Source organism: Acaromyces ingoldii, assembly GCF_003144295.1.
Source record: "Acaromyces ingoldii strain MCA 4198 unplaced genomic scaffold FA10scaffold_1, whole genome shotgun sequence".
NCBI classification, from domain to species: domain Eukaryota; kingdom Fungi; phylum Basidiomycota; class Exobasidiomycetes; order Exobasidiales; family Cryptobasidiaceae; genus Acaromyces; species Acaromyces ingoldii.
Window position 1 is genome coordinate 3210984 of NW_020290247.1, and position 17515 is coordinate 3228498.

The 17515-nt window shown below is 56.3% G+C and overlaps 4 protein-coding genes across 4 annotated transcripts; 2 read left to right on the forward strand and 2 right to left on the reverse strand.

The window, feature by feature from the left end:
* The first annotated feature begins 137 nt into the window (after positions 1 to 137).
* FA10DRAFT_264478 (DUF1295-domain-containing protein) lies at positions 138 to 1587 on the forward strand. Its single transcript, XM_025520661.1, has one exon. The coding sequence runs from the start codon at positions 227 to 229 to the stop codon at positions 1232 to 1234; it is 1008 nt and encodes a 335-aa protein (XP_025381080.1). The 5' UTR covers positions 138 to 226; the 3' UTR covers positions 1235 to 1587.
* A 92-nt stretch (positions 1588 to 1679) lies between these two features.
* On the reverse strand, positions 1680 to 4069 carry FA10DRAFT_264479 (hypothetical protein). Its single transcript, XM_025520662.1, has 2 exons — positions 3219 to 4069; positions 1680 to 3157 (listed from the first exon to the last, which is right to left on the reverse strand). Exons 1-2 carry the CDS (start codon positions 3645 to 3647, stop codon positions 1928 to 1930), a joined length of 1659 nt encoding a protein of 552 aa, XP_025381081.1. The 5' UTR covers positions 3648 to 4069; the 3' UTR covers positions 1680 to 1927.
* A 3893-nt stretch (positions 4070 to 7962) lies between these two features.
* FA10DRAFT_264482 (hypothetical protein) lies at positions 7963 to 12403 on the reverse strand. Its single transcript, XM_025520663.1, has 3 exons — positions 11033 to 12403; positions 8803 to 10951; positions 7963 to 8742 (listed from the first exon to the last, which is right to left on the reverse strand). Exons 1-3 carry the CDS (start codon positions 11954 to 11956, stop codon positions 8204 to 8206), a joined length of 3612 nt encoding a protein of 1203 aa, XP_025381082.1. The 5' UTR covers positions 11957 to 12403; the 3' UTR covers positions 7963 to 8203.
* Positions 12404 to 14566: 2163 nt separating this feature from the next.
* FA10DRAFT_264483 (hypothetical protein) lies at positions 14567 to 16110 on the forward strand. Its single transcript, XM_025520664.1, has one exon. The coding sequence runs from the start codon at positions 14927 to 14929 to the stop codon at positions 15968 to 15970; it is 1044 nt and encodes a 347-aa protein (XP_025381083.1). The 5' UTR covers positions 14567 to 14926; the 3' UTR covers positions 15971 to 16110.
* The last annotated feature ends 1405 nt before the right edge of the window (positions 16111 to 17515 follow it).

The window sequence follows — 17515 nt, forward strand, 5'->3', positions numbered from 1 at the left end:
TACAATTCATCATTTCTAAACCACCGCGTCTGAAGCAACACATTCCACTTCGTGACGTGACAAATCACAGTGACAGAAAAGAAGACGTCACTGCACGGACTCCTCCACTTTGTGCTGCCTTCTTACCAAAGCTCTGGTTGGTGTTTTCGACTCAGCGCGAGAAGGAAATGCGCTCTTTTTCTTGAGCTCTGCTTCCCCGATTTCCTCTCCAGACGTCTCACTTACGATGCCGCTCAAGCCTCTCCTTCCTGTCTTGGGCTTCGTCTATGCGGGCCAGGCCCTGGCCGCAGCAGTCTTTGTGCCGCTGAAGACCGAGAAGTACTACGATCTGTGCGGCTCCCTCGGCTTCCTTTCCGCCTTGGCCTTTTCGCTCCGCAACACACCCGTTGACGTCGGCAGCGCAAAGACGGCTGCCTCCTCCGTCGTTCAGGGAGGTTCAGCAGGAGGAGGAGGTCTGGCTGGAAGGATCCTCTCCTCCTTTGGCATCCGCTCTGCTTCCGCCGTTGGTTTGTCCTCGTCGACGGCCGCTTCGGCGCTCGCAGCCGATCACTGGACCTCGCGCCTGATCCTTAACCGGCATCCTCGACAGCTGATCGCAAGCGCCCTCGTTGCATTCTGGGCGGCCCGCCTGGGCACCTTTCTCTTCCAGCGCATCCAAAAGTCCGGCAAGGACTCGCGCTTCGACGAGATCAAGCAGTCTCCGCCCAAGTTCTTCGGAGCATGGATGATGCAAGCTACCTGGATCAGCTTGACGGCGCTACCCATCTTTATGCTCAACGCTTTGCCTGCGCGCTCTTTGCCTGCCCTCGGCCTGCTCGATGCGGGCGCACTCCTCGTCTGGAGCGCCGGATGGGGCCTTGAGGTTGTAGCGGACCGCACCAAGTCGGCCTGGCGAGCAGAGCGTGACGCCGGCAAGCACTCGGAAAAGTTCCTCACCCGGGGCGTATGGTCATGGTCCCGCCATCCCAACTACTTTGGCGAGGTGTCGCTCTGGACGGGTCAGGCACTTTTGGCGCTTCCGACGCTGCTCAAGAGCAGACCAACCCTGCTAGGTCCCTGGGCTCCCTATGCAGCACTGGCCAGCCCGGCACTCGAGTATGGCCTCATCAGATACATCTCTGGCGTGCCGATGCTGGAAGAGGGCATGGACAAGAAGCTCAAGGATGACCCCGCGTACAAAAAGTACAAGGACGAGGTCCCCTGCTTTGTCCCATTCATCGGCTCAAAAGACTGATTCTCTCGTCGAGCTTGGAAAACCGTCTTTTGTACATCTGCCATACATGGTCTACTGCTCCCTCCGTTTGGAATGTTATGGGTCTCTCGTTGGTCATGTGTATGTCGCGCTCGACTCACTGCTACCCTACAAGTCTGAAGTGGCAGCATGCACAGCACGCAAGCTTATGCCGGCTTGGCATGCCTCTGAGCGCCTCCCCAACCGCAGCTCGACAAGAGCAGCGACGTCATCTCGGTTCCACACCAAGCGCATCATACACTCTACTCGTCCCTTAAGGATCTTTGCGTAGTTGCCTTGTGCCATTCCTTCGGCGATGAGAAGCCGCGCCAATGATCAAATAGAAAAAATCGCAATCTCTAGGAATGTGACGGAGGCTCCTTGCTTTTAGACTTTGACTTTTTCCGCGGACCCCCGATCCGATCACCCCCCTTCAAACACGGTAAGGAGACGAGCAGGATTCATGTGTAAATTGCGCTTGAAAAAGGGAATGATACATGCACTTTGTCTTTTGTGGTTCGCTAGAATTGGGATTGAAGAGCAGGGAAAGATGCTGTTGACTTGAAACTGGGGCGGCGAAAGTGGGTATTGCCTGTGGTGAGGAGGAAAATCCAGCCGGTATATTCGATGAAGGATGTGGTCGTGATGCTGCTTGATGATGAAAGATTAGAGGGGAGAGAGAGTGGAGAAGATGGTTCATGCTGCCATTCGTGAGTTGCCGTCCCATTTCGCAGTGCTCAGAGCTTGTCGTTCGGTAGTAACGCCAGTCACCTTGAGCTGAGGAACATTCGCCGAAGTCATGTTCTCCTTGCCGGCGTTGCTTTGCTGTTGCGACGAAGAAGACTGAGCCGTGTTGCTGGGCGCCACCGAAGAAACTTTGTTGCTAGCTGCAACAAGAGGGTCGTGAAGCGAGTTGAGGCTCAAGGGAGTAACAGGCATGTCGCAGTCCTCTTCCTCCTCTTCCTCTTCCTCGTCGTAGTCGCCGTCGTCGTCGCCTGACATGCGTGATGGAGTCGAGATCATGCTCGACGGTGTTGTGCACCGCGAGCGCATCGACGCGTCATCTTCATCATCATCGACTTCGGAAGACCGGCGAGGCGTGCTGAAGCTCGAAGACTGCTGCTGATGGTTGGCCAGGTTCGTCGCGCTGACACTCTGGGCGGGCAGTAGGCCCGTCATGGCGGCAGCGACCGTGGCACGGCGGTCGGAGGGGCAGTTGATGTAGTGGTCACGAACGTGGAGAGAGGCTTGCGAGAAATGCGAAAAGCTGTACTTCTTGACGAGGATGCTGCTCAACTCCGATGCATTTTCCGCCAAGTAGTTGTCGATGAGCTTGGCAGCGTCAAGAGTGTCCTTGTCCGATGATGCCGAGTCAATGGCGGCACTCTGGGCGTCGCAAATGCAGCGAGCAAGAAGTAGCGCGCCGTCGGCGAGGTGCGAAGGAAACACACCAATGAAGTCACGCTGAAACAGCGTCGCTTCGACGAGGAAGCGCGCCACCGACATTGTCTTCTGGTCTTGCGGCTGGTGGAGGAATGACAGGCGGAGCCATGCCTCGGGCGTGGGGAAGCCAAGAACCCAACCGATCGTCGAAAGGACGTGACCTTCCATCTGAGTGAAGGCAGACTCTTCGTAAGCGCTGCAGCACATTTGTGCGAGCTCAGCAACGGTGGGTACACGGTCCTTGGCGTCTTCAAACTTGGAAGCGATAAGCAGCGCCGCACAGCCGACGAGCTGGTAGTGACGCTTGTAGACGATTCGCTTGGAGACATAACGGTCGACAATGTTCATTGTCAGGAAGAGCGTCTCTGGTCGAAGCCGAAAGGTCTGGTGAATCTCGACGATGAAGTCGACGAGGTAAGGACGCATGAACCATCGCAGCTCGGGCTGAGCATCCATGAGCTCGACGCAGGCTACTGTTTCGGTCTGAGTTGACGGTCAGAAAGATGCCCCTAAAGATTTGTTTTGATTGACGACAGTGACTCACTTCCATGTGGTGCATATGTGCAACAATGTCCTCCTCATACTCAGGTTCCTCGATGATGGAGCGCATGCCAGTGCCTCGGAGCACGTCGATGCTCTGAAGTGTCGAGGCCGACGTCGAAGCAGCCATCTTCCGCTTCTCGACCTGCTTTGACGCTGATCGTCTGGCAGCGGCACTCACGGCAGCGGCATGTTGTTGTTGCTTGACGGGCGAGACCCTGGATTGCCTGTTCTTGGAGCTGCTGCTACCGCTGCTCGTGAAGAAAGAAGTGCTGTCCACCGTTGTGTTGGCGCCAAAGCTGACGTCGTCCACCGTTCCACTGCTTGTGGACGCGGTAGAAGTGGAAGAATTGGAGGAAGATGAGCGAGCCCGACCGTAAAAGGATGAGTTGCGGTGAGAAGACGACGAGGAGGAAGAGGCAACAGCTGGCATCCTGGCTAATCTCGTACGTTATGGTGTCGCTTTCGGAAAGAGTCTGTGGAAAAGAGCGTGTTTGAAGGAAAAAGAGTGGTGGCGATAGACGTCGCAAATGGGTGTTGGTGAAATGAGCGTAAGAAAGGTCCGGACAGGGACAAGGAGAAAAAGGAGCGTAACGGTGGTGATGGGAGCGATCAAGAAGGGAGAAGGATTAATGAGGGGAAGAGGGAGACATAGGTCAGCCTTCTTATTACACAAAGCGCTACTGGTGGTCCACCGTCATTGCCTGGCGTCCTGCCCCGTCTCATTCGGCCCCTGCACAATTCTGAGCCTTGGAGCGATCGAACCACCGAGGCAGGCTCGCGAGAGTGCATGAACAAACAAAGGCCCGAATTTCTGCCACCGATGCAATCGAGTGCGCCTGCGCCAGTCATTTTACTCACCGATCAGCGTCAAGACAATGAAAAGCACTTGCTTGGCACGTAAATATCAACGAGGCTCGCAGCTCGCCGTTCTACCAAACCGACGGGTAATTGTATTGGGGCCGTCCGTGCGCGTAGGATCGACAATCGCCTACCGCCGCGAGGGACGACGAGGGAACAACAAGGGGTAAGAGGGGAATAACAAGGAGACAGCAAATGTTAGCACAAATCTCAAGCAAGAAAGCGATCATGTATCACATACCTGATAGAAGCACGACTTACTACTGCCTCCTAGTCTGCTTAATCTGTATCTTGTCTGGCCCGCGTCTGCACCGACGGCTGCCGATCCGGTTCTGTGGTTTCTAATGGAATGTCCATGTTTATTGAATGCGAAATCACGATGAGGTATCCAATCCGCAGGGTAGTGACGGTGAGGGCGTTGCAAATGGCGCATGCAGGGGATGTCGAATGGAGCAATGAGGGGGGCGGGATAGCCAAGGCAAGGGGTGGATTTTTCTTTTGTCAGCGTCGTGTTACACCTCTTCAAATAAATCACAATATAAAAATTCTTTTCGACGCGTCTCGAGAAACGACCAAGCCCGTCGGTTGGTAGGAATATGATGCTGCGTCGGAGCCCGGGCTGTCGCTACACAGTTGGGGACGATAGAAGACACATGTCTCCGCGTCCGCCAATACGGCATGTCAAGGACTGCTCCTGTGCGCAGGCCGCTGCTACTCAAAGGCCAGCAAGACGTGCTGCTCGTGCCCTCACTTGTCGTCACGATCTTTCCTCCAGACAAGCACATATCTCCGATGACGCCGTCTGCCTTTTCTCCTTGCTGCTTCTCTCGGGCTTCTTCTTCATCACGACACTCACGGACTGAGATGTCCCGATTGACGGGAGGAGGTCGATCGCGTTTTTGTTGGCGCCAGCTGTCGGCTCCGTTCCTCTCGCGTGATCTCGAATCTTTTTCTTCACAGTTCAATGTCACCCTCGCCGAACTGTTGCTACTCCTGTCGTCACTGCGATTGCGACTGTCGTGCTCGACGGTTGGTATGGACAGTGTCTTTTTCGCGTCGAGAGGAGAGTGTGTTCGGGTCTGAGGAGGTAAAGAGAAGAGCAAACCCAAGCTCGCTCACACCCGCCAGTCAGATCACAAAGAAGGTCGGGCCGATCCTTATGATGATTTGTTTGTGATGTCTGTGCGTCGTGCAGTTCTGCAAAACACGGGGAGACGAGCAAGACCCTTCTATATTGATCTGCCAAGTTTCCAATTATTCTGCTTCCCGTACAGTAAGTGACTTTACACAAAAAGGCAATTCCGTATAAATCGATGTCCAATGTGCTCTCTGTCCTTCTCCCAAAGTGGCTCTCGGACTCCAGAGGGAAAGAGGATGCAGGCGCCGATGCAACCACTCTCCGCCACTTTGTGGCTCATACGCCGGGTCTTCATGCCCAGCATGCACAAGCTCACGGGCAGATGGCAGGCGTCTGGGCAGCTGCAATCCAACGGAAAAGCCAGCGCGACAGAGGGAGGGTTGAAGACGCGGCACAACGGGCAAAGGCACCGCTTGTGGACATGCGCTTCCGCCTCGATCTCCTTGCTCTTGCAGCAGTGTACGTGCGCTGCAGATGTCTGTGATCTTTGACAGGAGCCGGCACACGCATGATCATGTCAACAGCGCCAACGTTCTGAAGCAGATAGTGATTTTTAATGATCAAAGAAGCATGAGAAAGCCAGTCGGGAAGATAGTCTAGGCTCGGTCTGGCTCCCGGAAAGAGGATTTGGGAAGCCGCTGTCCAGAGTAGTGGGACAGAGCACCAAGAGGATCCGAGCTCAAAAGGAGGCTGTGCGTCCCGTTGCAAAGATATCATCTCCCAGCGGCAATGCAAGCACCTCAGCTGTGAAATGAAGAGTCGCTACTTGCATCACAGCTGCGCTAGGATTTGTTTACTTTTGTGCGAGTGAGTGAGGTGCATGTGATTTCGGAGAATTTGTTTATGCGTTGGTGCTGATATCACACGCACCGTGTCGAGATGTTTACAACTCTTAATATCCGCTGCGAAGCATCAAGAAAAAATACTAATGTCCAGTAGTACTCTAGCATCTATTAGATAGCTAGCGTGATCGTCGAACGATACAGCAAATTTGTTTCACCCAGGTACCGAGTACCACTCTTTCGGGAACAAGCCGTGTGATCTCTCAGAGTTGAAGCGCCACCGAGCGCGACGGGGCTCCTTGGTATCAGACCACACCGGGACAAGCATCAGGCATAGGCTGCATTGGCTCCTTCTTACCAATTGATCGCCTTCCAAGACCAGCGCTGACCACGCGGTCACGCCTGCCGATTGAGCATGTCGGCAGCACATCGGCATGTGCGACATCAAGTGTACCCTTCTTCCAGACTGATGTCCAAACAATTTCAAGCTGTGCTGAGCTGATGCTTGTGGCTCGCCCTATGATAGCCGCGGACATTGGCAATTGCTTCCCTTCAGACTTGGAAAGGGCCCGTGTCAGGACTCTTGCTTTGGCGTACGATCTACTTACCCAAAAGCCGAGCCTGGGTCTCGCCTGATCACCCGACACCGCAGCGGCCTCAACGTCTTACAATCACAGCTCCGCTCTCCGTTCATGACCATCTTCCGAGAGGCGGCCGGGAACACCTCTATTTGTCAGGTCACGGTCTAGAGCTATCTCTGCGCATGAGAAGGACTGCACGACGGGCCAAAGTGTTTAGTCCAGACACGCAATTCTGAGAGACGGTTGCCAAGGTCGCTCCAAGCGGGAAGCAATTTCCCCAGACTGCGCTATCGTGGATCACCACCAATTTGCACAACTTCTAATTGATCACCCGTGGCGTGCCGATGTCACAGTCACGAATAAATCTCTTCATACTTTTGCCGGAGTGTTGAAAGGTCAGCCACAGCACTTTCTGCAAGAGAACAAAAAAAAAGATACACGTACTCACAGGGCCTGTGATACAATTCAGTATCATGAGCCACCAGCAGCAAGAGCTAGAAGTAGTAGTACGTGTACGCACCCTTTACGTACGTGACAAGTAGAAATGATCTCGCAGACATCGTCTCGCTAGTCGTGAAGGGCCTGCATGATGCAAACCCCCTTGCAGGACCCTACCTCTTCTGCGCAACCCGCGTGCGCGTGACGCGACCTCACGTCAGGCTCCATCGTCCCTGCATATCAAACAAAAGAAAAAAATTGTTTGTTTGTTTTTGCACCATTCACTTTACCGCAAAAACTCTTGCCTTTCTATTCTCGGACTTCTTGATGTCTTGTGATCTCTGCACAAACGCAGGTGATGAGCAACGCGGTAGAAGCTGCAGTACGTAGAGGTACGGCACAGTAGTACATACAGCCTTCCAGCCTGCAGTGTAAAGAAGAGCCGATGCGAGACAGGTGAGGCGCTTGTGGCGGCGGCGGCGACCTTGCCGAGGTGCGTGTGCGCCAAGCAAGAGCACAGCAGTGGATGCTGCCGAGAGCACATACACGTACTTCCACACCGGCAGGGTGCTGCTGCACGTTGTTGGCATCGCCGTGCATGCGCGCACGATGGACCAGTCAGGTCCGAGACAGTGTCCATCGCCGATCTGCTCCACGCCAAGAGCATTCGCCCTCTTTCTACGGTGCTCGCCATTGTCACGCAAAGACACGCCGCAGTCTCAAAGTCGTGGGGTGTGCTGATGCAGATGCAGGTGCAGATGCAGTTAGCAATTCGAACGCAGGCAGACACATGATCGATTGAGACTCTTGCATTGCTCTAACGCAGAGCGACGATCGACCGATCGTCATCAACCTCGAAGAGGCAGTTCCTTCTCGCATTGTCTTCTAGCTCAATGCAAAGAAGGACAGAAAAGGCTGACTGACTATGAATAAAGGCAGCGAATTAGAGGATGACATTATAATCCAGGACGTGCTGTTCCGTCTCGAGGAAGAGTGCGTCGGTAGGACCCTAGTACTAATTATTATCTACAACGGGGATGCTTGTGTGGTCACTAAAAAGAACAGATGCGAAGAGGAGTGTAGAAAGAAGAGAGAGAGAGAGAGAGAGAGAGAGAGGAAAGGCCCAGATGCTGAGAAGAAAGGATGAGAAAGAAGAGGCAGCATAATGAGCAAGGGCAGGTAAAGGAGATCAGATGAGCTGCAACGTCCACGAAGACGAGGGTGACGCTTGGTGGCCCTGCAGGAATCGGCCCGACAGGAACGCGAGTCCGTCCGAGACGCGAACGAAGAGGAGCGGAAGCCTCATGGCGCGGGCACCGTCTGGCCCGGTGTCCTCGTTCTCGATGGCAGGAGGCTGACCGAATTCACGACTAGTGTCAAGGAGCTCAGCGAGCGCAGGCAGCGAGGCGGTGACATCGGATAAGTTGGGGCCAGCAGAGGTGACGCGGAGCGATAGAGGTCCCAGGTGGCCCACCCAGACCTCATGAGCGAGTCGATCATCGGATGTGCTCGACGGAATCAGCGACGATGGCGGCGGGGCAGCGTCGGAATTGGAGTAGTGGAAGTCTTGAACGGTCATGAAAATCGAATGCAGACGGTCGTCAAGCGTGGGCTCTGCCGCCAGCATGGGCAGCGGGGTAACAGGCAACGGCGAGGCAGCCAGATGAGCTCCCCCAAGACGGGTACGATCCTGTGCATTTGCCTCGATGAATGACGCTTCGGTGCGAGCTGCGAGGGAACTTGGTCAGCCTCCCACGTACGTGCAATGTGAGCGGCGTGGGAACTCACAGATGGTGACAACAGTCCAGCAGAATTGGTCATCCAGCACGTCGACCTCGGGACGACCGGAGAGACCTCCATTCTCATGCAGGACGAGAGGTGGTCGGGCGTATCCGACGGGGCACGGCAGGTTGCTGCTGCCCGTGCCTCCTGGCGATGTGGGCCGTCGAGCAGGTAGGGGCGCGGACTTGCTCTCCTCCCAGTGCTCATCCCTTGACGGCATGCCAGTTGTCGAGCTGAGACGAGCTGCGGCGCGTTGACGGACTGATTCGAGCGTGCGTGCAAAGGCGAAGCCAGAGCTCTCCCTTGCGGACGCTCCTCCCTGTGTGCCCTCTCCAGCAGACAACATCTCAAAGGCAGTCGAACACAGATAGGCTCGCGACGACGAGAAGTCACACTCGAGCTCGAAAGAATCCCTCGGCTGACCAGGGACGCGGTGAGGCGTGACGTGCATCAGTGTCACCTTTTGCATCTGGATGACCGGCCCTCCCACGGTGCTATTGGGATCGGGGAGCATCGGAGTGCTAGACTCGACCGCACCCGCAGCAGCACTACCTTCCCTCGATGCATCTCTCTCGGCGGGCGTTGTGTCGTCTTCGCCGTCATCGCGACGTCCATCCTGCTCGACGACTCGTCGACTAGCTTGCGGTTCAGTGCTCGCAGACCCAGCCCACTTGACGCTTCCGCCAAAGAGCTGGGCGCGAGCCTGCTCGCGGTCCCTGCCACAGATCTGAAATCTGATCTTGTTGCCCTCCTGGCCCTCGTGTCTACCACCCATGATGCTCGACAGCTCGACGCGGCCCTTGTCGACCTTACAGATGAGCATGGGGTCCGAGCAGAGGTCTGTGGCGACGTCACGAAGGCACACAATGCTCCCGTAGCTGATGCCCCAGTCGTCAGAAGGAATTCCGCGAGAATTTGCGCGGGCCACGGCAGGGTCGTTGAGAGGGCGAGCAAGCAGCTCAAGGGCGAAGCCCTCCCAGCCGTCCTGTCGAGCGACGAGTTTGCGAGCGCTTGCTGCCGTCCCATCGCCGGTGGGTGCCTCGACGCTCAGGTACTTGGTCCGAACCGTTTGCGAGTTGAGACGATTGTAGAAGCACACGAGCGAGCCGCTGGCAATGGCGGGTGACGCTGCCCTCGTGCGCACAGACTTGCGCGCGGGCTTGGAGATGACATTGATGGGCGCCGTGTGGAACGTCAACCAAGCATTGCTGGGAATGATGGGTTGACCTTGCTGCTGTGGCTGCTGCTGCTCCTGATGGGAAGAGGAGGCAGAAAGGCCACTTGGGTTCCATGGGGAGACAGCACTGCCGTCGTTTCCACGGATTCGTTTGGACGCGGTGCCCGCGGATCCCTTGAGATGGGCGCGCAGCAGGTTGACCTGCAGCCGGAACACCTTGCTTCTGCCATCGTTGAGGGTGCCGACGTGCAGCTTGCCAAAGCGTGCCTCCCTTGTGCTTTGATCCAAAGCAGCTTCATCTTCTCCATTTGCACCTCCCACCAGATTGGCTGCCGTTGCCTCGGAGCGACCGGTGGATGCCGAAGACGACGACAACGACGACAACGACGATATGCCTGGCAGAGAGCTGGGCGAGGGCGACTCGCCAGCGACGACGCGGACAGAGAGCCATCTTGTCGGCCGCAGCGGCCCCATGACCCGCACCAGCGGAGGCGGGCAGAGGAAGCGCTTCTCGCTGCCATAGCTCTTTTGGGCAATGTTGGCAAACATGCACCGGATCGTCGTCACGGCAGTCTCGCCCTCGACGGTGGAGTCGGCCCACCGACTCAGCAGCTCGGCCTTGGCCCGTATCACATTGTCGCGGACCCTCTCTCGCCTCTGGTCGGGGCTCAGCTGCGACCATGCCGAGGCATTGTCAAATTGCGCCTGGTTCCATTCATTCTCCATGTCGTCGGATCCTGCCTCGGCTCTCTTGCGATGCGAGCCAGCTGCTGCCTTTTGCGTCGACGACATTCGAGGCGATGCCTGGTGAGGGGGGTACTGTGGGTGCTGAAGAGGTGATGGCCGCGAGTTGTCGGTCCACCTAGCTGTGTGCGCAGGTGTATGCACAGCTGCATGCGCATTGGTGCTTGAACTCATGGTAACCTCCGACGTTGTTGGCGAGGCCCGACTGTGGTAATGCCAAGGACGATTGTAGTCCTGTGTATGCCGCCCTCTCCCAGTCAGCAAGCCTGGATGGCGTTTCTCATTGGTGCACGTTCTGACTGAAACGATACTCACAGAGCTTGGCTGAGGAGGCGAGGATGGCGCAACGGACTCGGGCGACTGGGCCGCCCGCATGAGAGAGGCGACAAAGGTGTCGGCAGCCCGGTGCGGAGTTGCTCTTGCTTGGCGCCGCTCACCGTCGTAGCCGAAAGACACCTCGTTGTCGAGGTAGGCGGCGCGATTGGAAGAGTGTGGGTAGATTGCACTGGACGAAGACCGAGGACTAGCACTAGCGTCAGACCTCATATCATGAACCAGGCTGCTGGGAGGGGGAAGCTGCCGTTGTGATAGCTGGAGTGGTGGCAGCCGTGAGGGCGAAGGGGGGTGGGGACGAAGATGGAAGTGACCATCGTCCCCCTCGAGTCGTCTCCGAGGTGCGTCGGCTACCTCCTCGTCATTGAGCCAGCTGCTCGAGCTCGCTAGTCTCGCTCGGCTGCCAGGCATGCTCCTGCTGCCACTGCTGCCACCGCCCGCGGAACGCGCGTCCAGAGGTGGCAGTGATGGTAGCGAGCCCCCCTGAAGAAAGCGTGGATAGTGTTCTCCATGCTGGTGGGCCGGATGTGTGGGAAGCGGTGTCGGCAGCGGGGGTGGCAGCAGCGGGGGCAGACTGGGAGGGCCAGGGCCAGAGACGATGTTGCTGAAGCGCGCGTTGCTGGGCTCGCCCTCGCGGCTCACACGAGCTTCGGCGGGATAGGGAAGAATGGGCCGCGAAGGACGAAAGCGAGGATCTTCGCTCTTCTCATGCTCGCTGCTGAACGTCCTTCGGAAGGGGACATTGGACTCGTCGCTGCTCTCCGCCATCAACAGCGAAGGAGGCAGGCGCGTGCTCATCTCCAGGTTCCTGTGCGTACGAGTGAAGCCTGACGAGGGGAGATGTCGCGGCGGCGGCGACAGCGTCCTCGGAGAGGGTCGCTGGTGGTGGTCAAAGTGCTCGCCCATCACGGCCCCATTTGTGCAGCCGCTCTGCCAGTGGTAGACGCCCTTTTTGTTTTATTCCCTTGTCGTCTTTCAAAGCCAGCGGGATCCGAGGTCTGCGCTCCCAGGCTTTGGCACTGGGTCGTACGAGAAGACAGAGCGGAGAGGGGCTGGGAAAACAATGGCGAGTTGAAAGGGGAGTCCGAGCGTGGGACTCAAGAGGGAGCACGCGCGTATTTTGCCCTGGGGCGTGCGAAACGAGGTGCGGTGTGCGTCAGGTGAGCAAGAAGGAAGTCACCTTTGCTTCCTTTTCCTTCCCTTTCCTGTTCTTTTCTTGGTCGACGAAGGGTCGCCCCTTGGCGACGAGATCGAATGGACGTGCAGCCAGGCTTGGGCGATTCGAGACAGACGCGGGGATAGCAGAGCGCAGGGAGGACGTCGGAGAAGAAACGAGGCAGAGAGCAGGTAGACCAAGGCTGACCAGCCGGGCCTGGACGTGGGAAAATTGAAATTCTTTTTATTTTCCTGCCTTCACAGCCTCTGCCTTCGATTCTATGCACAGGGAGCGAACAAGAACCCTAGCCCGTTTTCGCATTAATTTAGATATGTAAGAAAAGGTGTGCCCGCTCATCGTCCTTCTAGCCAAATGAAGGCTCTGGTCTTGCTCAAAACGAGCCGCGGCTTCAGTCTTGTCAATGGCAGCTGCGAGGGCGGATCCGAATGTCAAGGACCGGTGACGCGCTCGGGGACCGTTCGGGGTGCGTGCGCGCGTGTGTTTGCTGGTGCAGCTCAGCAGTCGTCGTGACGGTATCGGTTGCTAGCGCGGGTCTCCGCGCGGTAGCGCAGAATCCATTCAAAAGTTCCCACAACAAGGGAACACTCGCATCGGATTCCAAACATCTGGCCCTCCTCCATGAGCCTGCTTTCAGTCACCGAAGGCTATACAGAGAGCTAAGCTCAGAATGGAAACAGATAATTGCTGCTCCTTATCAATATCCAGTGTTACTTGGGCTGGGAGTATGCACTAACTCAATATGGCTTTGCGCGATGGGGCTAACGGTACTAATTCGTACGTAGGGCAGCAGTGGTCGGTGGAGGTGGTGCAGCATCTCCGATTCGACTCGCGATTCTGCTTTGCCCGTTTCTTTCCCCACGGTTGCCACAGTCCATACAGTCCAACAAAGTCGTCCAAATATCTGCCTTTGTTTTGTCCCTTCTCAGTCAAATAAGTTGTCCCAGCTGCGAGGCCTTGCGCTTCTGGGCCTGCCATTCTTTCCGGCTCGACATGTGGCATCGCGGACCGTCATGCGGGCGAGCATCCCGCAGTACGATCTTTTATTTTCCGATGGTGCCTGGCCCTGTTTTGCTTGTTCCAATTACAAATTTAGTATTGAAATTACATTGCAACCTTCTTCGCCGGATGGTGGTTCCAAACACAGGTTCCTGGCGATGCGCAACTGTCCTACATATTCTTTGCCTTCAAATGGAGCAAATTTGTGCACGGCTGGCCAGGAACAAACTGAATTTCTTGCGTCTCATTTCCTTTGTCGAGGTGGTGGAAGGGAATGCTCAAGCAAAAGAGAAAGACGCTTGTGCACGACCGCTGCGGCTGTGATGAAAGCAGGCGCCGACTAGCGCTACGCTGCCCAATTTCCAAATGCCGGCAGCATGTGTCATCCACACCGGTCCGAGCCCATCGTAATGAGAAGCCTTGGCCGGAATTACATAAGGTGAGATCTCGGTGCGTCGCTGATTGTGAAGGGCTCTGTCTCGGGCGCTCTGTTTTGCCCCCTCGGCTTGCTTATAGTCGATAGGGTCTGCCGTCGTTCGATTGAAGAAATCTCAGCTGGGTTTTTACAAGAGTACGAGAGAGGATAGGGCTGTCTATGTTTGTTCAAATGCTCACTTGCGCATCCTCAATTCGATTGGTGTACGTATTGGCATAGGCAGCGGGTCACAGAAATTTGCCAATATGCGACCAAATGCTGCCAATGCCAGGAGATGGAGCCTTTCACACCTGCTGCTGCCAGCGAGTAGCCCGCGGTGGTCTCTTCGGTTGAACTGGCTGGGATGCTCGAGTCGCTGCAAAGGTGCCAATGTATTCGTACGGTGAGGTGCCTTCTCTGAGATGTCTTTCGAGAAAGTGACTCATATCCTCGACATATTCCGCTTCGAATTCAGCACCGCTTCCGACTACCTTTCCCTGATTCACCTGCCTCGTTCCCAAATATACTTCGGAAGCTAGGCTGGCTGGAATGATGCTTGCTCTTGGCAGTTGCAAGGTACAACGAGACTTCACGAGAAGCGCTGTATGACGGCGCGGCTTTAAGGTGCTAAGAATTGTTACAATTGTTTGGCCTTCTCACAGCGCTGGACATCCAGCGCACATGCTCTTACAGCCCCTACTGAAGTGCTACAAGGAGCTTCAGCTGGCTTTCTGACACCAGACACCATGCCCATCCGACCTCGCGCCGTCAACATGTGACCGGTGTAATTGTGCGGTCAGCGCTCTCTTCGACCGTCAATCTCGGCCGAGCGGGCGTAAAGGCAATCCACGCGATGTTCAGACACAGTGAGGATCTGAGCACGCAATTTCATTTCTGATGTCGCAAACTAGCACGCAATTTAAAAGCACGCAATCGCAGAAAGTGAGTGTTGATGTTGGAAATTTTTGTCATTTCGAACCCCCGGACATTGCAGCGCCAAACAAGGCCCGACATGACAGGCGAAAGAAAGCACGACAGTTGGCGGAGCGGTGGTGGCACTTTCTGGGCTGAAGGCAGGGGAGGGGGGCCCTGGCCTTCATATAACAAGAGATGAAACTCTCTACCTCTCCTCGAAACACCACCAACAGCGCCATCAGTGCCCCGCTCTACCAGAGAGAGGACGTCTTTCATCGTCATGCAAGCACAAGGCCCTCTCGCTCCAGTGCTGGAGCAGCAGCCGGGGGCATCGGCCTCTCAATCCCGTAGGCGCCACCGGGCTTCCATCTCGATGGGCAAGACCCACTTCAAGCTCGCCCCAGGACTTGTGCAGCCACCTACATCGCCGCGCCAGCCCAGGACACCGTCGACGTCGACGCCATGGTACCTCTCATCTGTCGATGAGGCAAGAGAACACACGGAAGCGGCAGACGTCTACCATCGGCACTGGAGATCCTGGGTCAACGGCGGCAGCAAAGCAGCAGCAACAGCAACAGCGACAGCAGCAGGGACCTCGTCGTCATTTGACGAAGTGCCGCGTGATGCAACGCTCCCCATCATGTCGCGACTTCCTCTGCGCCCTGGCGAAATCGATGACATCGCAGCGAACCCCACTGGGGGTTTGGACCTCGACTACCTGCGTGTGGATGACGACAGCGAGGTGCCGGGTACGCACACCGAGCGCGCGGTCGCCTCCGAAAAGGGTCTCACCTACACGCGGGCCCGCCTGCCCGTGCTCGATGAAGAAGGCGTGAACCTCTGGAGGTCGCTGCACGCTCTTCGGCCTCTCAGCGAAGATTATGCGGACGGCTACGGACAGCAGGAGACGAAGTCAAAGGCTGCCAGATCCATCGCACCGCATCCCATCTCGGCCGACATGGACGAAGCCCAGTGCCCTGCATTTGCAGACTCGTCGAGCGCCTCGTCGGCTCAGGCGCTCGCCCTCGTCAGACGCATGTTCAACTGGTCCTCCCTCCCGCAGCTGCCCTTGGACGACGAGCACACGTTCTACGGCGTCTGCTTCCGCTCGAAGCGTAGGCATGGATCCGAGAACACCACCTTTTACGAGGACGATCGACGGGCACACGAAGAGGCCGTCGATGCTGGCGGTCTGCTGATGTACTGGTACGGCCGTCCAAATGCGACGACGGGCCACAATCTGGCCATGTGCATCTGGACCAGCCGTCAAGACGCCCTTCAGGCCAGTTCGCTACCCCTCCACGCCAGGGCTGCCGCCCACAGCCGAAAGGCCTACGAGAGCTTCGAGCTGCACCGCTTCGCCGTCCGCAAGGTCCGTGGCGAGTCGAAGCTCCGTCTAGAGGAATGGCTCGAATAGACGAAACACGTCCTCCTACATGCTCTCACCAACGAGAGAGTCAAAGAGTGACCCGACATTCTTCTCTAGAGCTACCAATATCCAATGCATTTTGTACTATTATTATCAGCACATAGGTCTCTCTCAAATTTCAATGTGAACATCAACAGTTTCTCTTCTTCAAAGAGTAAAGACAGCAAGTAATTGTGATTGGCGCACACTCCTTGTGCTCGAAATAGACAAGTGAGAGGGCGAGGCTTTATAGCGATGAGACGCTGCTACCAGACGGGGCTGCGCTGGAAACAGGTGAACTTGCCGCTGCGGTCATGTGCTGGTCGAGTCCGCATGTATAGAGCTTTGCAGTGAGGCTCTCTGCCCGTCGGCGAACGTCGTAGAGAACGACGAAGAGAACTGTGAGCATGGCAGCTTGCTGGTCCACCTGAGCCCGCAGGAGAGCATTCTCGCTAGAGTTGGCGAGCCGAGCAAGATCAAGGTGTCAGTCGGTTGATGCGTAGCAGTCTCAAGCTGCCTCTACTCACCTTTCCAAAGCCGATCGTGAGGGGAAGACGAGACGTTCCTGCTCTTCATCCTCTACCTTTTTGTGTTCATTCGGAAAGTCAGAGCTGTCCTCCGAAGAAGATGGTGAGGCATGCTGGCGAAAGCGTTTTCTATTACGGCTGGGACTTGCATTTGGTGAATTGAATAGCCAGGATTTACGATACGACGCTCCTGCAGAAGAGACAAGGGTGGCAAACGATGCTGAATCCTCACTGTTACTGGCGAAGTCTGAGTCAAAGCACGTCGTGTCGCCCTCTGCGCCTACGCCTTCCTCGCTGTTCCCGAATTGCAGGTCGCTGGAGAGCAGCGCCGTGTCGCCATGGTCAATACAAGAGGGTTGTTGGAGATCACGCGAAGAAGGAGTATTTTTGCCCGATTCTGCCTCTACTTCTCGACCGAGCGTCTTTGGAGGTGTTGCGTAAGGGCTCATGTTACCTCGAGAGAGGCAGTCGATGGAGGCACGGTGGGGCGTGGCGCAGTCACCGCAGACGTCTACTCGGGGGTTGCTGTCGCCTTGTTTGATCATGCTGAGCTTTGTAGAGTAAACGGGTGAGGGAACAGCACCTCTACAGAAGCTTGTGAGGAGGGGAGAAGGAGCATGGAAGAAATGAGGAAGACGTAGGTCACTGATTTGCTCGACTTTTAGGGGAAGCCAGTGCCACCGTCGCGCTTATCCAACGTGCTGCGTGTATGTTGGCGCTGTAGATTCTCTTTTCCCTAAAGAATGGGCTAGGGTAGGCCAGGGGGTCACTTAGAGAGCAGCGCAGGAGAACACACAGGCACAGCGCTCGGCTTGCTCTGTGTCTCTGAAACATTATCATCAATATCAGCTGTCTGTCATAAGCTGCTGGGTGAACCGACGAGTCTCGTCGGCGTCAGCTATATTTTAAGTAGGCCCACCCCAGACAGAGGCTGGAGCGTGGCGCGCGCTAAGAGATGGGCCAGGGCCGCGCACGCGTCGGCGGCCGCACTATTCCATTTCGACCATCACAGAGAGAGCGAGGCTGC